Here is a 21,844-nt window from a genome sequence, read left to right as displayed (position 1 = left end):
TGTAATTTACAGACAGTCTGTATATAAGTCTATAACACGTACAGCACGACGAAGCTTGATGGCCTCAACGAGTACGCGTACATCTAGAGCTTGACTTGGATTACGATGGCCGAGAACTCTGGAAGTAGATGGTGCAGCGGCAGCGAGTCCGCATGCCCCAACAAGTCTCGCTTTTGTGTACAGCCGGTTGAGACCACGCCGCCGCTGCCAGTGCGTTCACTCGTGTCGTTTCTGCTGGCGTACCTCCCGAAACAACGTTTGAAAAGGTGCGAGCTGTTTCTTTTTACCACTGTGTGTCAATAACAACAGTATGAACTTTAGTTCTCAGAAAGCAGGCAAAATTGAATTAATTGTCAAGGTATCGACGACAGCGGCGGCGGGATTGGGCAGAACAAATGTGAACAAGATCGACGCGCGTGGTCGTGGTTTTCCGGCCGCTCTGGCGTTTCCGTTTTCTTTACACTTCCGAAGTGTGAACACGGGTTAAGAGTTGAACGCGATAGCGAAATCTGGCTCCTAGTGCGCCCTTCAAACGCAAAGTGCATACTAATAAATATGTTTGTCTCTCTCTCTCTCTCACACACACACACACATGCACACGCACACACACATGCACACACACACACACGCAAGCGCAACCTATCTGTAGCAATCGTACAAGTTTTCGATCTATTTAGCTGCACTTCTATAAACACTTCATGAAAATATTGTACAGTGTTATAGTAACATGGTCCTGTATTATGAACTGCGCGTAGGCGGGACACTTGTATTCGTAAATGATCACATTCTGTCGTCCGTTTAGCGTTAGCAATCTGGTAATTGTTCGACTTGTTCGATGATTTGTGGGGTTGAACGTCCCAAAACCACAATTTGATTATGAGAGACGCCGTAGTGGAGGGCTCCGGAAGTTTTGACCACCTGGGGTTCTTTAACGTGCACCCAAATCTGAGTACACGGGCCTACAACATTTCCGACTCCATCGGAAATGCAGCCGCCACAGCCGGAATTTGATCCCACGACCTGCGGGTCAGCAGCCGAGTACCTTAGCCACTAGACCACCATGGCGGGGCTTGTCCGACTTGTTCCTCCGGACTCTTCCGGCCAACCGCAACAAGCATTCCCTTATGGTCTGTGAAATGGCAACTGCAGTACTTCATTTCTTTGAACACGCCGTGAGAATGAAAAGCTAAATCAATGCAAGTGTTGCGGTTTGTTGCAATGGCATTTACTGGAAGGGGCATAAAGAGTCGCACAATGCCTCACAGATGGCAGCACATTATCTAGCGTTTGGTGTTTGCTTGATCGACGTCTCTGGAAAGGCATGATATGTTTTCCGCTTGATGGACATAGTTTGAAAGTTCCTGTGTGTTTTTAGTGGTGATGGCTGCACAATCCCGGTATTTTTTCGACGCAGTTTGATGGCCTCCTAAATGCGCTTAGGAATTGCCAAATGGGCTCGTTTTTTTTTTTGTCGTGACACCTGTAGAACAAAATGCGTTATACTTCTTTCACTACATGGTATTTATATAGTGTTTTCTCGCCGATGCAACTGCAAGTAACAGCATGGCTCTGTGGTAACAGCGTGACTCTGTGGTAGGGCATCTGCTTGCCACGCGGATGGCCTGGATTCGATCCTCAGTGGGACCGAAAATTTTATGAATTATTCTATTTGCTTCTTTCTCGATTTTTAGCTCACGGACAATTTTCCCTCACAACCAATTGTGCCAACGCCAACAGCTAATTTCTGCGACACGAGCTCCCTAACGCTATCGCTTTAATATACATGTGCATTAGCGCTGCTGTAACTTAGCCTGCAGCGAACATGTGCACTCCGCTGTGGGGGCCGCATTGTGTTCTTGTTTCATCTATTTTGAGAGACGTACCTTGGTAATGTTTTTTTTTGCCTTTTACTCAGAGTAATCATATCAGCGAGAATGAAATGGTCCATTTTGACGCGTAAGTATTTATCGAAGACCAAATGCGTGAAATAATTGACATGATAACGATAAATTATAGGCCAACCTAGGTCAGCCCATAGTACAAGGACATTGGCTCTGCAGACCAAATGGCCACACGTAAATGTCCATGGGCCCGCGATGGTGACGCTGCTTCGTGATAATTGCAGGGCAACCATTGTCATTTCTGTAAACAAAAAAAGGAGATAAATGAAGCATGCATTTTAATACCTGTACTCCTGAGATTCCGTTATACAAGAACGCAAGTCTTCTAGCCAAGACTAGAGGATTTACTATACTCTGCAGGAGTGTTAAGTTGTTGTACTTGAGCTTGGGGCCTTCGTCTCTACCTGCCTTCGCGATGGATTCATGCACATGACTTCACAGTTAGAACCTCCCCAGCGCATCATAATATGCATCACCAGCACGTCCGTCATAACCCCACAAAACCCACGTGTGTTCACGCGAGATGGTTATTGCAGCCAACAAAGACATACGAAGCTACGATACACGTATTTTCGCAATAATTCAGAAGCTTCTACAAGCCTGATTCAATCGTAGTGCTGACGTGGAAACAAACATCAAATGTTAGAAATTACTCATACTCTGCACTTATGCTAGGCACAATATCAATGAGGTATTACAGTCAGTAATGCCAGTGAAAGTAAAGGGGATGTTGTATGAGGTAATCTTATTGTATGGTATGGTAGGGTAAAATGCAACACGGGGAAAAACGCGCCATTTTAACTTTTGTTCACCTCTGTCGCTAATACAAAAACTACTTTGCTTTGTTTATCTTTTCCAGTAATAAGTGCTGGTCCTTTTCTACTTTATTCACGCGTAAAAGTTGATGACTGCTCATAGCGTTTGAGCGAGAAAAATTACTCGACTGGTGTCCGTGTGTGCGTGACGTCAAAAGGGGGCGAAATTCTGCTCGGCCAAATTTTCGGATCCAAGCAAGGAGCTACTCCTGCGTCAGTTCACCAACATAAATATTTATTTTGTTACTTCATACTACGAGCTACATAGTACCAAAAGTTTAGTTCATTTGGTGTCTGAGGACAAAAAGAAATATTTAAAATTCTACCATGTGAGAGGGGCAAAACGCGACAAAAAGGCATTTTATTGCCTTAGAGGGTATCTCGTTCATTGAACCTTCAACTTACACTCTCTATATATTATATTTTTTTTTGTTTAGGAGGGTTTGTATATTCAAAAAATTAACATATTGTCACGTGCTACGGTCTTCAACTAGCAAGAACTGAGCCGGCGGGGAAAACTGGCAAGATGGCTGCTTCAATAATCAACAACTAGCCAGAGCACGCGCTGCCCCAGAACATCGTCTTCCATTCTCGCGGACAGCCATGGCTTACGCTCGCCGTAACTAGTGGCCAAGTGGCATTATTCCCCCTCTGAGAAAAAAAAAGCATCACTCTGATGCTCGGAAAGTACAAAGGCAAAGTCGGGGCAAACCAATAGAAAATACGCGCATACACAAAAACAGCGATAAGGTTCATGCGCAGTCGCACTACCGCGTGAAGTACGGCTTCAGGCGCACCACGTGGACAATCTCTGAGGAGTGCCTTCGCCGTCGTGTCGAGAAGGCGCCGTCAGGCACTACCCCGTAGTTCACATCGCTTACGCGTCGCAAGGCTTTGTATGGTCTGAAGTAGCGACTGAGCAGTTTTGTGACAATACCTGGCATCGGACTGGAGTCCACACACAAACTTGATCGCCTGGATGGTATTCAACTTGTCGATGGCGAGCGTTGTAGCGGCATGCGTCTGTACTCTGCTGGTGCGTAATGTGTAGGCGTGCTAACTGGCGTACTTCTTCGGCGTACTGGGTAAGCTGCACAGCATCAGGAGTGATCAAAGCATCGCAATTGTGTGAAAGCATCGCGTCCAGCATGGTCTGGACCTCACGTTCATAGACAAGACGGAAATGCGTCAATCGCGTAGTTTCCTGGACGGCAGTATTGTACGCGAATGGGACGTACGGTAGCACCTGGTCCCAGGTCATATGCTGGACATCTACGTACATAGATAACATGTCAGCGATGATCTTGTTGAGTCGCTCTGTCAAGCCGTTGCTCTGCGGATGATATGCCGTGGTCTTGCGATGGCTCGTATAGCTGAGCTTGAATACGTCATGAATGAGCTGGGCCGTGAATGCCGTTCCTCTGTCTTTGATTACGCACGACGGGGCGCCATGTCGAAGAACGATCTGGTCCATAAAGAATTGGGCGACGTCGGAAGCCGTAGCGCATTGTAGTGCCTTTGTTTCGGCGTACTTCGTCAAATAAACTGTGGCTACTACGATCCACATGTTGCCGGCAGATGATAGCGGAAAGGGTCCCAGTAAATCCATTCCTATTTGATCAAATGGTGCTCTGGGTGGTTCTATTGGCTGAAGAAGCCCCGCGGGCTTTAGTGGCGGGGATTTGCGGCATTGACATTCCCGGCAGCTTTTCACGTATCGCTTAACTGATGTAGAAAGCTTAGGCCAGTAGTATGCTTGTCGAACTTGAGCAAGAGTTCGAGAAGAGAACCTAAGTGATCAGATGTGGGCTCATCGTGGCAGGCAAGAAGAATGTCGTCACGCATGTCTGTTGGCACGACTAGAAGATAGGTTCTCTCATTGCCGTCGGGGTTTTTCTTATACAGAACCCCATCTTGCAGACAGAACGACGACAGACTTCGAGAAATACATCGAGGTATGAACGAGTTGCGTCCTTCAAGGTTTTCGATAACTGCGTGAATTTCATCGTCCGCACGCTGTCGCGTAATCAGATCTGTTGTAGTAAGGGCCCCAAGGAAACCATCGTCATCCTCGGTGTTGTGGCCACAAACTTCGACAGGTGCACGGGTTCGATGAATCAGCATCTTCGTGCTTGCGGCCCGATTTGTAAGCGATCGCGAAATCGTATTCCTGCAGACGAAGACTCCATCGTGCCAGTCGCCCACACGGGTCCCGTAGGTTGGCTAACCAGCACAACGAATGATGTTTGGTCACTACCTCTAAATGGCGTCCGTAATGGTAAGGCCTAAATTTCCTTGTGGCCCATACAACAGCGAGGCACTCTTTCTCTGACGTGGAGTAGTTGACCTCGGCGCTGGAAAGAGTGCGGCTAGCGTACGCTATCACTCGCTCTGTGCCCTCTTGTTGTTGTACGAGGACAACTCCAAGACCCACGTTGCTGGTGTCAGTATGAATTTCAGTATCAGCGTCTTGGTCAAAGTGAGCGAGGACTGGTAGTGTCTGCAAACACTCCCGTACTTCAAAGAAATCTGCGTCCATTTCTTCCTCCCAGACGAATGGAACATCTTCACGAGTGAGTCAAGTGAGCGGTTCAGCAATCCTAGAAAAAATGGCTATAAGCGGCGATAGTACGCGCAGAGCCCTAGAAAGCGACGCACTGCCTTCTTATCACGTGGAACAGGAAACGAGGCCACGGCGGTACTTTTGTCAGGCTCTGGTCGTATACCATCCGCACTGACAACATGGCCGAGAAACTTAAGTTCCTTGTAACCGAAATGGCATTTTTCTGGCTTCAGTGTCAGGTTAGCAGAGCGGAGCGCTTCCAGCACATTCTGCAGACGCTTCAGGTGCTCCTCAAAGGTGGCAGAAAACATGACATCATCGAGGTAAACTAAGCACGCGTGCCACTTTAGACCGGTAAGAACAGTGTCCATCATTCTCTGGAATGACGCAGATGCAGAACAGAGGCAGAAGGGAAGCACTTTGAATTCATATAGGCCATCCGGTGTAACGAAGGTGGTTTTTTCACGATCTCGTTCATCAACTTCGATCTTCCAGTAGCCGCTTTTCAAGTCTATCGATGAAAAATACTTGGCCCGCCGCAGTCTGTCGAGGGAATCGTCGATGCGAGGCAGCGGATAGACGTCTTTTTTAGTCGCGCTGTTAAGTTTGCGGTAGTCGACGCAGATCGCAGTGATCCATCTTTTTTCTTCACGAGCACAACCAGAGATGACCAGGCACTTTTCGAAAGTTGGTTAATGTCATCTTGCAACATCTGTTTGACTTGAGCATTTATAACGTCACGTTCCCTTGCCGAAACGCGGTAAGGATGTTGTTTTATGGGCGAGGCGTCGTTATACGTAATTATTCGGTGTTTGGTAATCGGCATCTGACGAACCTTCGAGGTGGACGCGAAGCATTCTTTAAATTGATATAGCAGTTCACGTAGCTCAGTCTGTTGTTGTTTCGAGAGGGTCGAGTTGACATCAACTTTTTTACGTAGTGAAGACATGTCGCTTGGTGTCGGTCGAAGCGCGTCGTTAGCTGATGTAGATGCGAAGCATTCAGAAACGTCTGCGATAGGGTAGCTGAAAGCGATGGTGGTGTCACGAAACAGGTGCCGGTACTCGTTACTGAAATTTGTCACAAGTAGGGCAGAGTGTCCGTCATAAAGCGTGACGAGGCTGCGTGCAGCGCAGACACCTAGCGTGAACAAAAGCATCAAGTTGCCTTCGGCGACAACCTCACCATCCCTTAACTTGTCAGACACCACATCAACTAGGACGCTTGAACGCGGAGGCAACGTGATGCTGTCGGCAGAAACGCGAAGCGTGCTGTCACGGATATCGTCAGGTTTGTCGGAGGATCCAGCTGTCGAAAACGTCACGGTACGCTCTCGAAGATCGATAATAGCGCCGTGCTCCCGCAAAAAGTCGACTCCGAGGATTAGGTCTCGGGAGCTGTCATGAAGTACGAGGCAGCTGGCGAGAAACGTACGTCCCCGAATGCTCACTCTGATAGTGCACATGCCGATTGGGGTGACTACGTACCCGCCGGCAGTACGAATTTGTGCTTTGTACCAAGGCGTTACAACTTGCTTTATGTGCGCTGCTAGTTTCCCGCTTATGATCGATTAGTACGCACCTGTGTCCAATAATGCACTAACGTCGTGGTGACCGTCGACTACCACATGTATATCCAGAGAAAATCTGCTTCTGGCTTTCGTCGCTGTCCTCGGGGAATCGCTCCGTGTCCGTGCTTGCGTCGGTGGAAGGCCTTGCTTGCGTCGAGTGTCAGCGGCCTCACTTTCGAAGGTCGCTGTCGTTAGTTTTCCCGCCGAGAGCTTGGCGAGCGCGCCGGCGCCGCTCCTGGGAGGCTCCGAAAATTTGGAGAAGATCGCCTTTGGGATGGGGACCACGACTGCCGCCGCAGTGGCATGCACTGTTCTGAGAGGTAATCTTCAATAGCTCTCGGCTTTTCGCCAAATCTCGGCCGTGGTGCGTCGACGGCAAAACCCTTTAGTCCGAGGCGACGATAGGGACTTTCCCGGTACACATGTCCAGCTTCACCACAGTGGTAACACAGTGGCCGTCTATTCGGTGTGCGCCATACCTAGGATTTTCTGTGAAGCGGCTGTCGATTTTCTAAGTGCTGAATTGGCTGCAGCGAAGGAAGTGCATCCTGATGCACAGAATTTCTGAAGCGCGGTGAATCAGGAATATGTCGGCTTACAGCTTCTGCGTATGATGCATGATGTGGCTCCGCCGGGACAGGTGGGACATAGCTGGAAGGCAGCACTTGGAGAGCCTGTTGTACTTCGTTTCTGACAAGGCTGCAAATAGACCCTGCAGTAGGTTGGGACTGGCACTGCATCTTTTGTAGTTCGTCGCGCACCACCGATCGAATGAGATCGCAAAGAGACTCTATGTTGATGTTGCCTGCCCCACCTCCAATCTGACCTATCGACAAAGCGGCACTCACTTGCCGGTCGTACACAGTAGAGCGCTGCTGCAGCACCTGCTCCATGGTTGTGGCTTCGGTCAAAACTTCCGCCACGGTCTTTAGGGGACAGTGAACGAGGCCAGCGAAAAGCTGCTCCTTCACTCCTCGCATTAAATGACGGACCTTCTTTTTTCTGCCATATCGGGGTCATCTCGACGAAAGAAGCTCGTCATGTCCTCAACGTACATCATGACGCTTTCATTCGGCATTCGGAGGCGCGACTGAATCGCTCGCTCGGCTCGGTCGCAACGATCGAAATTGGCCCAATTTGCCCACAGCTAGGTATCGACGAAAGACGCTCCACGAGGGAAAAGGCTCACGGTTTTCGTACCAAGTACGAGCGCCGCCCTCCAAGCTGAAATACACGTTCCTCATTTTTGTCGAAGTCGGTCCAACTATTGTAATTCAAAACCCGTTCGAACTGGGCCAGCCAGTCTTCGACATCCTACAAGACGGAACCGTGGAACACCTTCGGCACACGTGGCTTCCACAGCGTATGATGTGTGGCTGCAGCGCTTTCCTGTGTGTTGGAGGCTGCAGCGCCTTCCGTAGCGTTCAGGGGTGTAACAGACGTAATCTCGGGAAGAGGTACACGCTCAGGAGGTAGTCCTCGGAGTCTTCGGCTTGAGCGGTGGACACGTGTTGTCACTGCAGATACAGGGCTACCTGGAGGCGTTTGGAACGTCGGCTGGGGGTTACCCAGCACCTCCACGAATTTTCACGTGCTACAAAAGGTCTTCAACTAGGAAAAACTGAGCCGGCGGGGAGACGCACCGAAAACTGGCAAGATGGCTGCTTCAATAATAAGCAACTAGCCAGAGCACGCGCTGCTCTAGAGCATCGTCTTCCATACTCGCGGGCAGCCACGGCTTGCGCTCGCCGTAACTAGTGGCCAAGTGGCAATATAGAGCTTTCTGGGAGGAAAACGACATGAAAAAGTACTGATTGTCATTTAGGACACGACACCCTCCGTTCGCGCTGCATCGAGGTTTTTTTTTTTTTGTGTCTCAAGAGACGCATAAAAATGGCGGAATATCGAAGTGAAGTCGTTCTCAAACACCTCTTGAGATTGAGTTTTAGGGACGTTTCTCCAATACCCTAATAGAAAATCGGAATCTTGCACAGTTTTAAATTCATTGCCTGAAAAAACCCGGTGGGCAAAGTTACAAGCCATAAATTGCCCGAGTAGTTCTGCATTAAAACGGCTTAAAGAGATAAAGAAGATACGTCAAAAGAGATCTAGCCTCCAATTGTTGTATAATCTATTAAGGTGAAATCGTTCAAAAAAAGACGTCAGCACGAAGAAAGACTTGCTGTGTTTGATCTGGAAAGAGTTTCGAAGCAACACAACACCGAAATCTGTCTATATTCAATGCATGGAGTCCATTAGGACTGCGTACTGGTCCACTGAGTGAATTTCAAGTCCTTCTACTGCAAAAACTGAAGAAATGAATTTTTTTTTTCGCACTGTCTCGTTTTGCCCCCGCAGCGTCTCATTTTGCCCTGCAAGTTGGGGCAGAATAGGACATTTCGAGCACAAATACATACAAATAACTTTATCAATTACGTACAAAGAACTTTATTGGGACATATGGAGCATTTTAGTTTATTTTTAAAACAATGTTCGGCAACATGATATGATTTATGTAGCACATACCTTGTACGCAAAGGAAAGTATCTGAATTGACGTTTGATTGCAAGGGATGAAATAAAACATTCACTATTTAAAAATGTTTGCCGCATTTTACCCCACTAACCTAAATGTGAAGAAAGAAAAGTGTACAAAAGATAACTTGCCTTGGTGAGAGACCGACCCTCCGAGCTTCGAATAACGCATTCGATGCAAGCTACCATGTCGGCTATCCCCCCGTCCACATTATAGAGTACATATATATGCATTAAACGTGGGAGCATTGGTCAGCGCCACCAGTAGCCATTGCGGCGAGCGTGGAGCATTCTTTATCTGCCTGTTTGGTGTCACATAGCACGTGAATTTATTATCAGCTGGCATCTGACCAATAAACCCTCGTATACTACCTGAGGGCACCAAGTCTGTCAGAACGAGACGCTTGTTATGAACGAAGGAAGTAAGTGCATATTTAAGGGCGGATTCTCTTTGTTATTCGAAGGTCGCTGGTTAGGTCCCTGACCACGGCAAGTTATATTTTCGTTCACTTTTCTTTCTTCGCATTTACATTATAATTACTTCTGATAACATCCTCTATACTTTCTTTGGCATGATTGTAAGTAATATCTCATTATTATTGATAACAAATAAAAACGAGCCCTTAAATGTACACTTCTTTTCTTTTATACTGATGCGTGTGATAGAGAAGCATACTGTGAATTTATATTCGTCGTGGCGTAACGTGCGAGGATGTATCCTCAAATTACGGAGACTTCGAGCACGTTATTCGCATAAAAATAACAAATAAATGTGCGCTACTTCTTGTAGATGCGGGATATAGAGGGACCAGTTACAATAATTCTTTATTCTTTAATTCAACCGAAAAAGCTTCATTTCCTGTTGTAAAACTAGGTGTAGAGCAATACACCTTACGATCATACAGGTTCCCAGTGTAGCACACATCCTGGCTTCTCCGAGAAAACTAAAGTTCTTATCTTCATACTTCGTTTAATATGCGTGCTTATGGCGGCGCTCATTGTCTCTTAGTCCATGATGGGTGTTCTCGGACTCCTGGATAACATTTAAGAGCTCGCTGTATGTTGACATCACGTCATAGCAAGAACAGGGAACAAATAGGCTCTTGAGATTTCACTCATTCTCTTGTATAATGTATCCTTTCTGTACACTCGCGTTCTGCGTGACCTGCAACATGGTGGTCGAGGCTTAAAGGCCAACTGCGGCGATTTTTTATAGTTCAATGGATCGAAATAAAATTCTCTGGGTTCGTTACTTTGCACTTTATGTCATTTTTTCCAAATTACAGGCTTGAGAGATGCGCTGATTGTTTGCAAATGAGCTTCAAATATTCGCTTCGAACAGCTCAACCTCGCTAGCCAGAATTGTTGGCAACACTGTCTGTGTGATGTCGTGCTTGGCGTGTCAACGGAAGTGATGCAGCCGATGGCACTGCTACTTTGGCCGCTACAGCGTTTACTGTGCTGTCCACGAGGCGACGGCGGCGGTGTTTATCGCGGGAAAGCTCCCTTCCTTCCTTCCTCTAGTGTGTTCGGCCAGTGCTTCGCTGGTCTGGCTTTCACGTTTTTCATACTTCGCGTCGGCGGAACTAGCATACGACTTCCCGTTCTTACCAAAGTGTACGTCACACGTAGACAGTACACTCGGTTGGCTTTTGGTTATGACATTGTGCATTTTTCGCTTATTAAAAACTATTGCCAATTTCCTGAGCAATCCAGCTTTTGAGTTCGTGACTAGGGTGTCTCAGGAACATAAAAACATCGTTTCCTTGACATATTCGTAAAAACGGCGAAGTTTGCCTTTAAGGGTCCCGAACCCTACAAAATAAAATCAGCAAACGTTAAATGGGTCTAAAAATATACCTTTAATAGAAACAGAGTTTATTTCGCTAACACTTTTATGTCAGCAGAACCATGCAGTGTTGAACCCGCTTTCACCAAGGACAACGCGCGGCAAAGCATGTTCGGCATGCCCACGCATCCTGGATTCACCTGGCATGCATGCTATATTCTCGGACGACTACCTGTGTCTATGCTATCGCAAACACTTTTTCGGTAACAATAACATCCAGATCAATGTACGATTCATTAACAATAACATCCAGAGCAATGTACAATTTATTAAGTACTCATAGACAACTAAACAAGCACAGTACTTACCTGTCCACTCCGTTTCTGTTCCATTTGCTATCAAAACTTCAGTACATAATGACGTTGTGAATACAGATCTTTAATGCACTAGTCACAAGAAAATGGGGTTGCAGCTGTTGTGATCGCTTATCAGATTATTAGTATGAATGGTAAGAACAGGGGAGGGGGGCTTTGAATTTTGATGGGTGTGAAGTACAAGAACACCGCGCAGTTATCATGCCAGGGAAAACCAAATGCGCGAGCCTGAACACGGAGGGGAGGGGGGGGGGGGCAGATCAGCGCTTCTCATATTGGTATTATGGTTTTTCAATGTAAAACCTGGGAACTTACAATCAAAATGAAGCCACTTCTAGAGTCATTGTCCGAGAATATGGAAGCTGGCGTGCTTCGTCAACTAGGTTTCACTAAAACCGCTGCCGTGTTCTCCCAACCCTGACCACGCTGGATCTATCGCTGCTTTCTATTAGGTGTGGCCGTGTCTCAGCAAGCCTATAAGCACGCTTTGTCTTGGCACGCTGTTCACTGGGAAGGACACTCACAGTGACGAGGCTCTGGATGGGGTGCCGCAGTGTGTCCTTCAGCTTGAACGGCGGCTGCTTCAGAGGATTGCTGCTGTGTGTGTGCACTGCGAAGCAGCGGAACACGAGTACCATGAACCATGACGAGCGATGCACGCGGTGAACGGGTGGTGCTGCGTTCAGGTTTCAGTTTCAGCTTCAGTTTTATTGGGCATACATACAATACATAATACTTGTATACAAGCGAGATTCCCTGAGTATAAATGACGCAAACGGGACCCTCAGTTAAAGGAGCACTGACATGAAATTTCAATGGCGAGACAATGAGCGAGCTAGGTGTATCTGAAGACATCCACATCTACTACCATATCATGGGCAAATATAGCCTGGATAACATATTTAGAATCAATTTCATAGTGCATGCCTCGTGACTGAGCGAGATGTGGAGTCTTTCGCTACGCCGACATCAGCTCTGGGACAATGTAAAAAAAACCTACTTCACGCCTTTGTATTGGCTGGTTGTTCTTTAGTGGCTTTCCTCCTCTGTGACTGCGGCTTCGCGTGCGCTGGCTATGCTTGCTGTCAGTGCATGTGGTGCCCGCTCGCGCATACTCTCGCACGCAGCGCCGACGTGGCAGTTTTGCGTGGTCACGAGGTCAACTATATTTACTTTGCCCCCGGAACTGCTCCTGCCTAGATCGGTGTTCTTTAAAACCGAAACTGAGACTGGTCGCTCCAAATTGGTCTCTAAGTAAATAATTGTTGCTTACTCACGCATACGACGTTTACAGCCGTTTTAGGTCGTTCATAAGCAGCTACCGATTGCAACAAAAAAAGGTGCTAAACTTCTGTGTCGTGCGAGTTTACTGTTGCACTGTTTCTTGATTTAATACGGATACAACACTGCAACGTTATCAGTCTAAGATGGCGGCACTTGAGCGTGTCGCCCATGACAACGCGTTTCGTGTTGTGTGTGTGTGTGTGTGTGTGTGTGTGTGTGTGTGTGTGTGTGTGTGTGTGTGTGTGTGTGTGTGTGTGTGTGTGTGTGTGTGTGTGTGTGTGTGTGTGTGTATGCGCGCACTACCGCATACGCGGAAATGATGCATGATTGATGGCGTACGACAGAACATTGACAGGAGGCTCGGACACGTAATGCGCACGTGATCTTGCGTGCACACCGTCCGTCTGTCCGTCTGTCTGTCTGTCTGTCTGTCTGTCTGTCTGTCTGTCTGTCTGTCGGTGGATATGCTGTTATGTTGGGTACGCTGGAGAGATGGACTGCCTTGACCATATAGGGAGGTTCGCCCCTAAAATAAGCATTTGCCTGAAATCATGTCTGTTGTGATGATAAACCATACTGTACCATAACTATTTCTCAAATCACTTGTTCAGCACTACACTGAGAACACAACTGAATTCGTGGGTAAAATCTACTAGAAGAAAACGAAAAGCCGAAAACTTATGTTACGTTACCGAGACCACCCTATAGGTAGCGACAGTTTCAGGGAACAATATGTTACCTAACGCAGCCATTTCAAATAACGTATTTCTTACATACCATATATAGGGCTTTTCTAGTATGATTTCGCGTCGGGATTCAATAGCGATATCAAAACTGATCAGAAGTTCGACGCCGGCTAAGAAACAATTTTTCTTTCTGGCTGCACAGCTATCTTTCAATGCATGGTGACACCGTAGGGTTCCTCATGCAAGTAAAACGCTTGAGAACCGTTCCGTCTCTGAAGCATACCTGAACAGAGAGAAAGAAATAGAGAGGAAAGGCAGGGAGGTTAACCAAGCTTGACTCGGTTGGCTACCTTACACTTGGGGCGGGCTTAAAGGGAATAATAAAAAATAAAGAGATAGAAAAAGTTTTACTTTATAGGCGTGCAAATATTGTTACGGTGCATCATCGACAGGAGCAAGTGTGGCACTTAGCGAAGATGAAGAAGACGCCTGTGCATTAGGCGCTTGCGCGAGAGGCAACTCAGACATCTTGTTCGGCTGCCGATTCTCGGTGGACGCTGTCCTGTAAGCCAAGACCTCGCCCCGTCACATTTGGTGGAAGTGCTGGGCAACCGCCTCGCAACGGAACTTCGCAGCGGCCGACGTTTGAAGGGTCATTCCACAACGATGACGGAGAGGACGGCGTCTGCATCTGCTCCTGGTAATCCTGCGGCCGGAGATGATGTGGTAACTACATATCCTTCTGCGACCACAACCTTCGTGCTTGAACCCCCGCGGGATCCTGGCACGTTCAGCGGTTCCGGCGGTCCAGATGAAGTTGACGTTGAAGATTGGCTGGCAGAGTACGAACGTGTGAGTACTCGATACCGATGGGGCCCGACTCTTATGCTGGCAAACCTGTTATTCTATCTTAGGGGAACCGCCAAATCGTGGTATGAGAACCATGAAATAGAACTTGGGAGTTGGGCAGTGTGCAGGGAGAAAATGCTGGACCTGTTCGGAAAGCCAATTGGAAGAAAAATGGCCGCGAACAAAATGCTCGCGTCTCGGGCGCAGACCTCGACCGAGTCTTACGTCTCCTATATAGAAGATGTGTTGTCGTTGTGTCGCAAAGCCAATGCCGAGATGCCGGAGGCTGACAAGGTCGGGCATATTCTTAAGGGGATTGCGGATGACGCATTCAACCTCCTCATCTGCAAAAATTTTTCTACAGTGGACGCCATTATAAAAGAATGTCGGCGCTTTGAGCAAGCGAAGAGCCGGCGGATTAACAGCGTGTTTACCCGCCTTCCGAATACGGCTGCAACATCATCTTGCGAAGACCGTGCAAGAACACAGCCACCACCTCTAGATTCATCGGATCAGGTGACCCGAATTGTACAGCGCGAACTTGAAGCCATTGCCTCTGCTCCGGCTCACACCGCTGCAAGTGACACCACCCCACTCACTGCTAACATGGTTCAAGCCATCGTCCGCCAAGAACTCGCCAGCATAGGTATTCCCTCGGTGTGCGCTTTGCCCAGCCCGCAGCGAGCTTCATGGCGTCCACCCTCGTCCTATCACGAGCAGCAGTTTACGGCCCGATCTCGCGACCCTACTGCGTGGAGAACCGTCGACAATCGACCAATTTGTTTTCATTGCCACCGTATCAGTGATGTCGTCCGTTACTGCAATTACCGCTGGTCCACGCCACCTCGGACTTCATCTCAACCTCACTACCGACAGGACAGCACCCGCTTCGCGTCTGCCGCGCAGCCTTCTCCGCAAAAAAACTACAGAAGGTTCAACAGCCGATCTCCGTCACCGCATGGTCATCAGTCGCGTTCGCCTCCAGGACGTCGCCAGTCGTCTCGCTCACCGCAGACTCGCAGGCCGTCGTCCCCATTCAACCCCGCTCCTGCCTACCCGGAAAACTAAACGGTGCAGCGCCCGGAGGTGACGCTGCATTTTCGCCTCCCTCCACAAATCCTCTCTTGACACTTCCGACGAGACAAAATTTGTTAGACGTTGCCGTTGACGGTGTGGCTATTTCTGCCCTTATAGATACTGGAGTGCACATTTCTGTAATGAGCGCGAACCTTTGCCGACGCCTACATAAAATGCTCACGCCTGCCGCTTCCCACAAACTTCGTGTCGCTGATGGGAGGACCCCTGATGTTCAAGGGATATGCACAACCCGTGTGTCCATTGCCGGTCATCCTACATTAGTTCAGTTTGCCGTCATTGAAATGTGTCCTCATGACCTAATACTTGGTTTGGACTTCCTGTCACGGCATTCTGCGCTCATTGATTGTGCCACTGGTGCTCTTCAGCTTGAACTGCCGCAGTTTGCCGATTTTCCAGCAGACTATTCTCCCCGTTTATGCTCTCGTCACCACGTTCGCTTGCCTCCGCAAGCTGCTACATATGTCACTTTGTCTTGCTCACGTCATGTGCCCGACGGTGACTACCTCGTCACTCCTATAGTCGACGTACTGATGGCCCGAGACGTCGCCCTTGCTCACACTGTTGTCGCCGTCGCTAATAATACAGTGGTCATACCACTACTCAACGTGAGTCTCTTGACTCAAGTTATTCCGCAAGACATGTCTTTGGCTACCCTATCTCCACTTGACAGCTGCAACGTTACTGGTTTGGACACCGATACTACATCCCCCTGTCTTGGCCGCAATCACACTCTGCCTGCAGATGACATTAACAAGATGATTGCTCCCGACCTCACTGCAGTGCAAGCTGCCAGCCTCCGTAGGCTGCTAACATCATATAGGGACGTTTTCAACTTTGACCACCGCCCTCTCAGCCAAACAACTGCAGTGACTCACCGGATCAACACTGGTGATGCCAGTCCTATACGGCGGCGTCCATATTGCGTATCTCACAAGGAACGCCAAGTAATTCAAAATGAAGTGGATAAAATGATTACTAAAGACGTAATAGAACCCTCATCCAGCCCCTGGGCCTCCCCAGTCGTGCTCGTTGAGAATAAAGATGGCAGCTGGCGCTTTTGCGTGGACTATCGCCATTTAAACAAAGTGACCCACAAAGATGTCTACCCTTTGCCTCGGATTGGTGATCGGTCCGGCTATTGGCAAATTTCCGTCGACCCCATGGATCGTGAAAAAACCGCTTTCGTTACGCCCGATGGCCTCTACCAGTTCAAAGTCATGCCGTTTGAACTGTGTAATGCGCCGGCAACTTTCGAGCGCATGATGGACTCCCTTCTCCGAGGATATAAGTGGTCCTTCTGCTTATGTTACTTAGACGATGTCATCGTCTTTTCACCTACCTTTGACAGCCATATAACACTTCTGTCAGCCGTTCTGGATGTTTTTCGAAGAGCTGCTCTCCAGCTCAATTCTGCAAAATGCCATTTCGGACGTCCCCAAATCACCATACTCGGCCACCTTGTCAGTGCCGATGGTGTTCAACCAGATTCCGAAAAGGTACAAGCAGTACAACAATTTACTGAACCACGCTCAACCAAGGACGTCCGAAGTTTTGTAGGGCTATGTTCCTATTTTCGTCGATTTGTCCGCAACTTCGCCGACATCGCTCGACCGCTTACTGATCTGTTAAAGAAGGACGTTCCCTTCGCAAGGGGTATTGAGCAAGCGGACGCCTTTTCGGCTCTTATCCATCTGCTGACTACGCCACCAATAGTGGCCCATTTCGACCCAGCATCACCTACAGAGCTTCGGACCGATGCCAGTGGCCATGGAATTGGAGTGGTCCTTGGCCAACGACAGCACGGGAAGGACCGCGTGATTGCTTACGCCAGTCGTCTTCTTTCACCTGCCGAACGGAAGTTCTCCATCACTGAGCGTGAATGCCTAGCTATAGTGTGGGTCGTGGCGAAATTCAGGCCTTACCTGTATGGCCGAACTTTTTCCGTTGTTACGGACCATCACGCTCTTTGCTGGCTGTCATCGCTAAAGGACCCATCTGGACGTCTTGGTCGCTGGGCGCTCCGTCTGCAAGAATACTCGTTCGTGGTCCACTACAAGTCGGGACGCCTCCACACAGACGCAGACTGTTTGTCACGTTATCCGGTGAAACGCTCGACTTGACAGAGCTTGATTCAGACCCCTGCGTTCTCTCCATCCACGCTATGGGTGATATCTCCACCGAACAACTACGTGACCCGTCGTTACTCTCCATCATCGAGCGTCTGACCTCTGCTCCAACAGACCCTTCCGTTCGCCTGTTCGAACTGCACGACAACATTCTGTACCGTCGCAGCTTCAACGCTGATGGCCCGGAATTACTACTCGTGCTTCCCCATCACCTGCGTACCAGCGTTCTCGAACAACTACATGACGTACCTACAACCGGTCACCTAGGCATCTCTCGTACCTACGATCGTGTGCGACGTCGCTTTTTCCGGCCCGGACTGTACTGTACCGTTCTGTGCTTTGCTACGTCACTGCTTGCGACCGCTGCCAACGCCGCAAGCGCCCCTCTGTGCTACCGTCTGGCCTCCTAGAGCCCATTGACGTACCGACGGAACCATTCTTCCGTGTTGGCCTTGACTTGTTGGGCCCGTTTCCTACGTCCACCTCTGGAAATAAATGGGTTGCAGTCGCCACAGACTACACCACACGCTTTGCCATCACTAAAGCACTGCCGACAAGCTGTTCCACTGACGTCGCTGACTTTCTCTTGTATGAAGTCATTCTTCATCACGGCGCTCCACGGCAGCTGCTTACTGATCGAGGAAGGTACTTTCTTTCACGTGTTGTGGATGACATTCTCCGCGCCTGCTCCACTGAGCACAAGCTTACCACCGCTTATCATCCACAGACAAATGGATTGACCGAGCGTCTGAACCGAACGCTGACGCAGATGCTGTCAATGTACGTTTCGCCAGATCACCGCGACTGGGACAAAGCACTCCCCTTTGTCCCGTTCGCGTACAGTTCTTCACGGCACGACACAGCTAGTTATTCGCCGTTTTATTTGCTATTTGGCCGACATCCAGCATTACCATTTGACACGCTCCTTCCTTCGGCTGCCCTTTTGTCTACTGAGTACGCCAGCGATGTCGTTTCTCGAGCCCATTCAGCCCGTCAGCTTGCCCGTGATCGGCTGCACTTGTCGCAAGCGCACCAAAAAGACCGCTATGACAGTCGCCACCAAAGTGTGCACTTCTCGCCGGGGTCTCTGGTACTTCTCTGGACACCAAACCGCCAAGTCGGCTTATCAGAGAAGCTTCTATCACACTACCATGGCCCCTACAAATTGTTACGACAACTTAGTGACGTGAGCTACGAGATCGCACCCCTAAACAATGCCTTTTCGACCACCTCACTCCAGACAGACGTTGTACACGTAACATCACTCCGCAGGGGAGTGATGTTACGGTGCATCATCGACAGGAGCAAGCGTGGCACTTAGCGAAGATGAAGAAGACGCCTGTGCGTTAGGCGCTTGCGCGAGAGGCAACTCGGACATCTTGCTCGGCTGCCGATTCTCGGTGGACGCTGTCCTGTAAGCCAAGACCTCACCCCGTCACAATATTGAGAGTATCGCTTAGGAAACTCGCAAAGACCTCATTCCCTGAGAGGCCACGGGCTGCTGGCGAAACGTCTGTAGGCCACGGGTTTGAGACCCCCGACATAAAAAATACCTCGATATTGTAGAAACTGACGAGGAACTCACCCGCAATAACCAACTCCTCGCCCCCCCCCCTTTTTTTTTCTTTTTAATGTGACAAGCGCTCTTTGAGGACGCCACGTTCATTCGGGTTTTGATACTCGCACAAGTTTCACATGTACATGAGATATTTTTGAGTAGTTGTATCGCATAACACAATACAGTCAGCAGCCACTTACAGCGACAAACTCGTACAGGGTGTCGACTGAGTGCCCTCCCAGGAAGAATCCCTGCAGCCGCGTCAGGAAGCCGCGCGGTTCGACATGGCGGCACTTGTGAAAGATGTCGCAGTATCCGCGCATGTCGTTGCACGGGGATCCCGGCTGCAGTTTGGCACCGCAGTGGCTGGCCATGATCGGGAACGCGCACGCCACTTCGCACTCTTTAGAACCTGTCAGGTGGAAAATTTGAAACAAAACACAGGCCCAGAAAGAGAGGTGGTTTTCACGATACACGAACAACACGAAATGCTGGAATGTATCAATAATGACAGGTTGCTGTGACAGTGAAGGTGAAAAACGAAAGCAGGTAACAACAAAAAAATCTTTATTGGGCCAACGTGCTCTCAGGAAAAGAAAAGACTCAGAGTACGAGCGACATTTGCTGCGCAATGATAACGGCGAGTATGTATACGTCCGTCGTCGACCAATCTGACCGGCAGATATGGGGCGCCATGTCATTTATACTTCAGCAGGAGTCGATGATTTCAGCATTGTTGTTGGTGACTTCACGTTCAATTCTGAAGTTCACTACTCGCGTTGTGTGCGCGTTTTAATCAAACGCGTGCAAAATAATCGCATACATAGGATCCCACCCGTGTGCTCAGATTTGGGTGCACGTTAAAGAACCCCAGGTGGTCTAAATTTCCGTAGTCCTCCACTACGGCGTCTCTCATAATCATGTAGTGGTTTTGGGACGTTAAACCCCATATATCAATCAAATATAGGATCCCAGACATTTAGCGCGTCCGGCGTGGAACAGGGGATACACGCATTGTAACAGGTCAATTGCCGACAAAAATGTAGAGTACAAAAACAAATTTGGACAGCTTCGCATTAGTAGGTCCGTGCCTAAAAAAAGCGTGGAGCTGAGTGGCCTTTTTTTTTTCTTGATATTCTCTTCCTTCCTTCGTCTATTTTTTTTATTTCCTCTGTATTTTTTTTTTCAAACTTTTTTGTTGGTGCTGATCAGTTTATGTCTCAGTATATGATTATTTTTTTGGCTCACCATCTCTACAACTCTCTTTCCTTTCTGTCTCTCTTTGTCTATTTCCTTCTCTTTGTTTCTGTGCTGAGTCCACCCTCTCTCTCTTGTTCTCCCTCTTCCCCAGCCTCATAGCTATCATCCTCACCGAGATTTCCATTCGCACTTCTTGCTATACTACACTACAAAAGCTTGCCATGCTCCATATTGCTGTACATTGCAACGATATTATTTATTTGCTAATGCATGCCTGGATATAGGCGAGTGGTTATGATGCTTACCTTCGGATCGTGAATATGCGGATTCAATTCCCGCGTGAAGAAAACTCATTTGCTAAAAAGTTTGTCGTCCTTTCTATCACTTTTTCTCTCTGCCTTAATCTCTCACCCATCCGAGTTATTGCATCCCACGCCGGTGAAATTGCAGCGGGAGAGCACGCGCGGGGCGCATAGTTCAGGGGGGGGGGGAGGGGGGGGAAGAAGAAGAAGACGACGAGAGCGCGCGCCAGCACAGTTGTGGCGTTGCACTTGCTGTAGAAAGACCAGTGATGTTAATGATAGAAGCGCGCGTGGCAGTATGCGTAAGCGTGCGCAGTGCGCAAGGTTTCCTATCGAAGGGGGGGGGGGGGGGGGTATGTTTATAGTACTGCTCCTCCTCCCAATCATGTCAATATATGCTCTGACTTTGCGCCCCCCTCTCCCTATATGGCGATGTATGAGGCTGGTTTTACGCTCCCCCCCCCCCTGCACCTCGGTCCCCTGCGCACGCCTATGCAATATGCGTGCTCACCGGGCGCCTGACAGGTGAGGAGGCACTGCTCCGATATGCTCAGCCCCTCGGCCTTGCGGAAGCACTCCAGCAGTCCATACTTCTCGCAGACGGAGCCCTGGCATTCACCCGACAGGCACACTTGAGTGTTCTTGTTGCACGCCGTCATGTTGGCCTTGGCCGGTGCATCGGGGCACTTGGCCCGGGTCCCAGTGAGAGAACACTAGTCAAGGAACATGTCAATTTTCTAGTAATTTGCGGCATAGTAAGGCGCAGTATTCACGCCAAGCGTTTTTCCTTTTTCACGCAGACGTTCCCAAGAAGTGACATCGCATCAACTGCACTCTAAGTGTCTCCGCTAATAACAAGAACCGCAGAGATGAACTGCTATAACGACATGTATACAGACAACCACAGTAACGCGTCGACAAATTAAAGGAAACGTAAACCACTTGCTGTCCAAACAGGGCGCGGAGCGTTTGCCTTGGTATGTTCACTAATTGCAGTTGTTGCTTACAAGGAATACGGATCCGGTGGCGTAGCTATGTGGCGCGCCTGCTCATGCCCCCCTCTTTCCGAAATTTCTTCACCATTTCGAAAAGGCGTCCTCACCCCCCTTTTTCCTAAAAAAAAATTTTGCTCACGCCCCTAGTGCGATCCGTGCACATGCTCTCCTTGTTTCTCCTTCCTGGCGGTAGCAACGCA

General features: G+C 48.8%; 1 protein-coding gene across 1 annotated transcript; it reads right to left on the bottom strand.

The window, feature by feature from the left end:
• Positions 1-11,845: 11,845 nt before the first annotated feature.
• Positions 11,846-21,345, bottom strand: LOC142814027 (disintegrin and metalloproteinase domain-containing protein 10-like). The gene is made up of 3 exons (XM_075891974.1): positions 21,161-21,345; positions 19,348-19,559; positions 11,846-12,222 (listed from the first exon to the last, which is right to left on the bottom strand). The coding sequence occupies exons 1-3, from the start codon at positions 21,306-21,308 to the stop codon at positions 12,130-12,132; spliced, it is 453 nt and encodes a 150-aa protein (XP_075748089.1). The 5' UTR covers positions 21,309-21,345; the 3' UTR covers positions 11,846-12,129.
• Between the last annotated feature and the right edge of the window lie 499 nt (positions 21,346-21,844).

The sequence above is a fragment of the Rhipicephalus microplus genome, chromosome 4 (genome assembly GCF_043290135.1).
Source record: "Rhipicephalus microplus isolate Deutch F79 chromosome 4, USDA_Rmic, whole genome shotgun sequence".
Classification (NCBI taxonomy): domain Eukaryota; kingdom Metazoa; phylum Arthropoda; class Arachnida; order Ixodida; family Ixodidae; genus Rhipicephalus; species Rhipicephalus microplus.
This window is presented reverse-complemented; position numbering and strand designations above follow the sequence as displayed.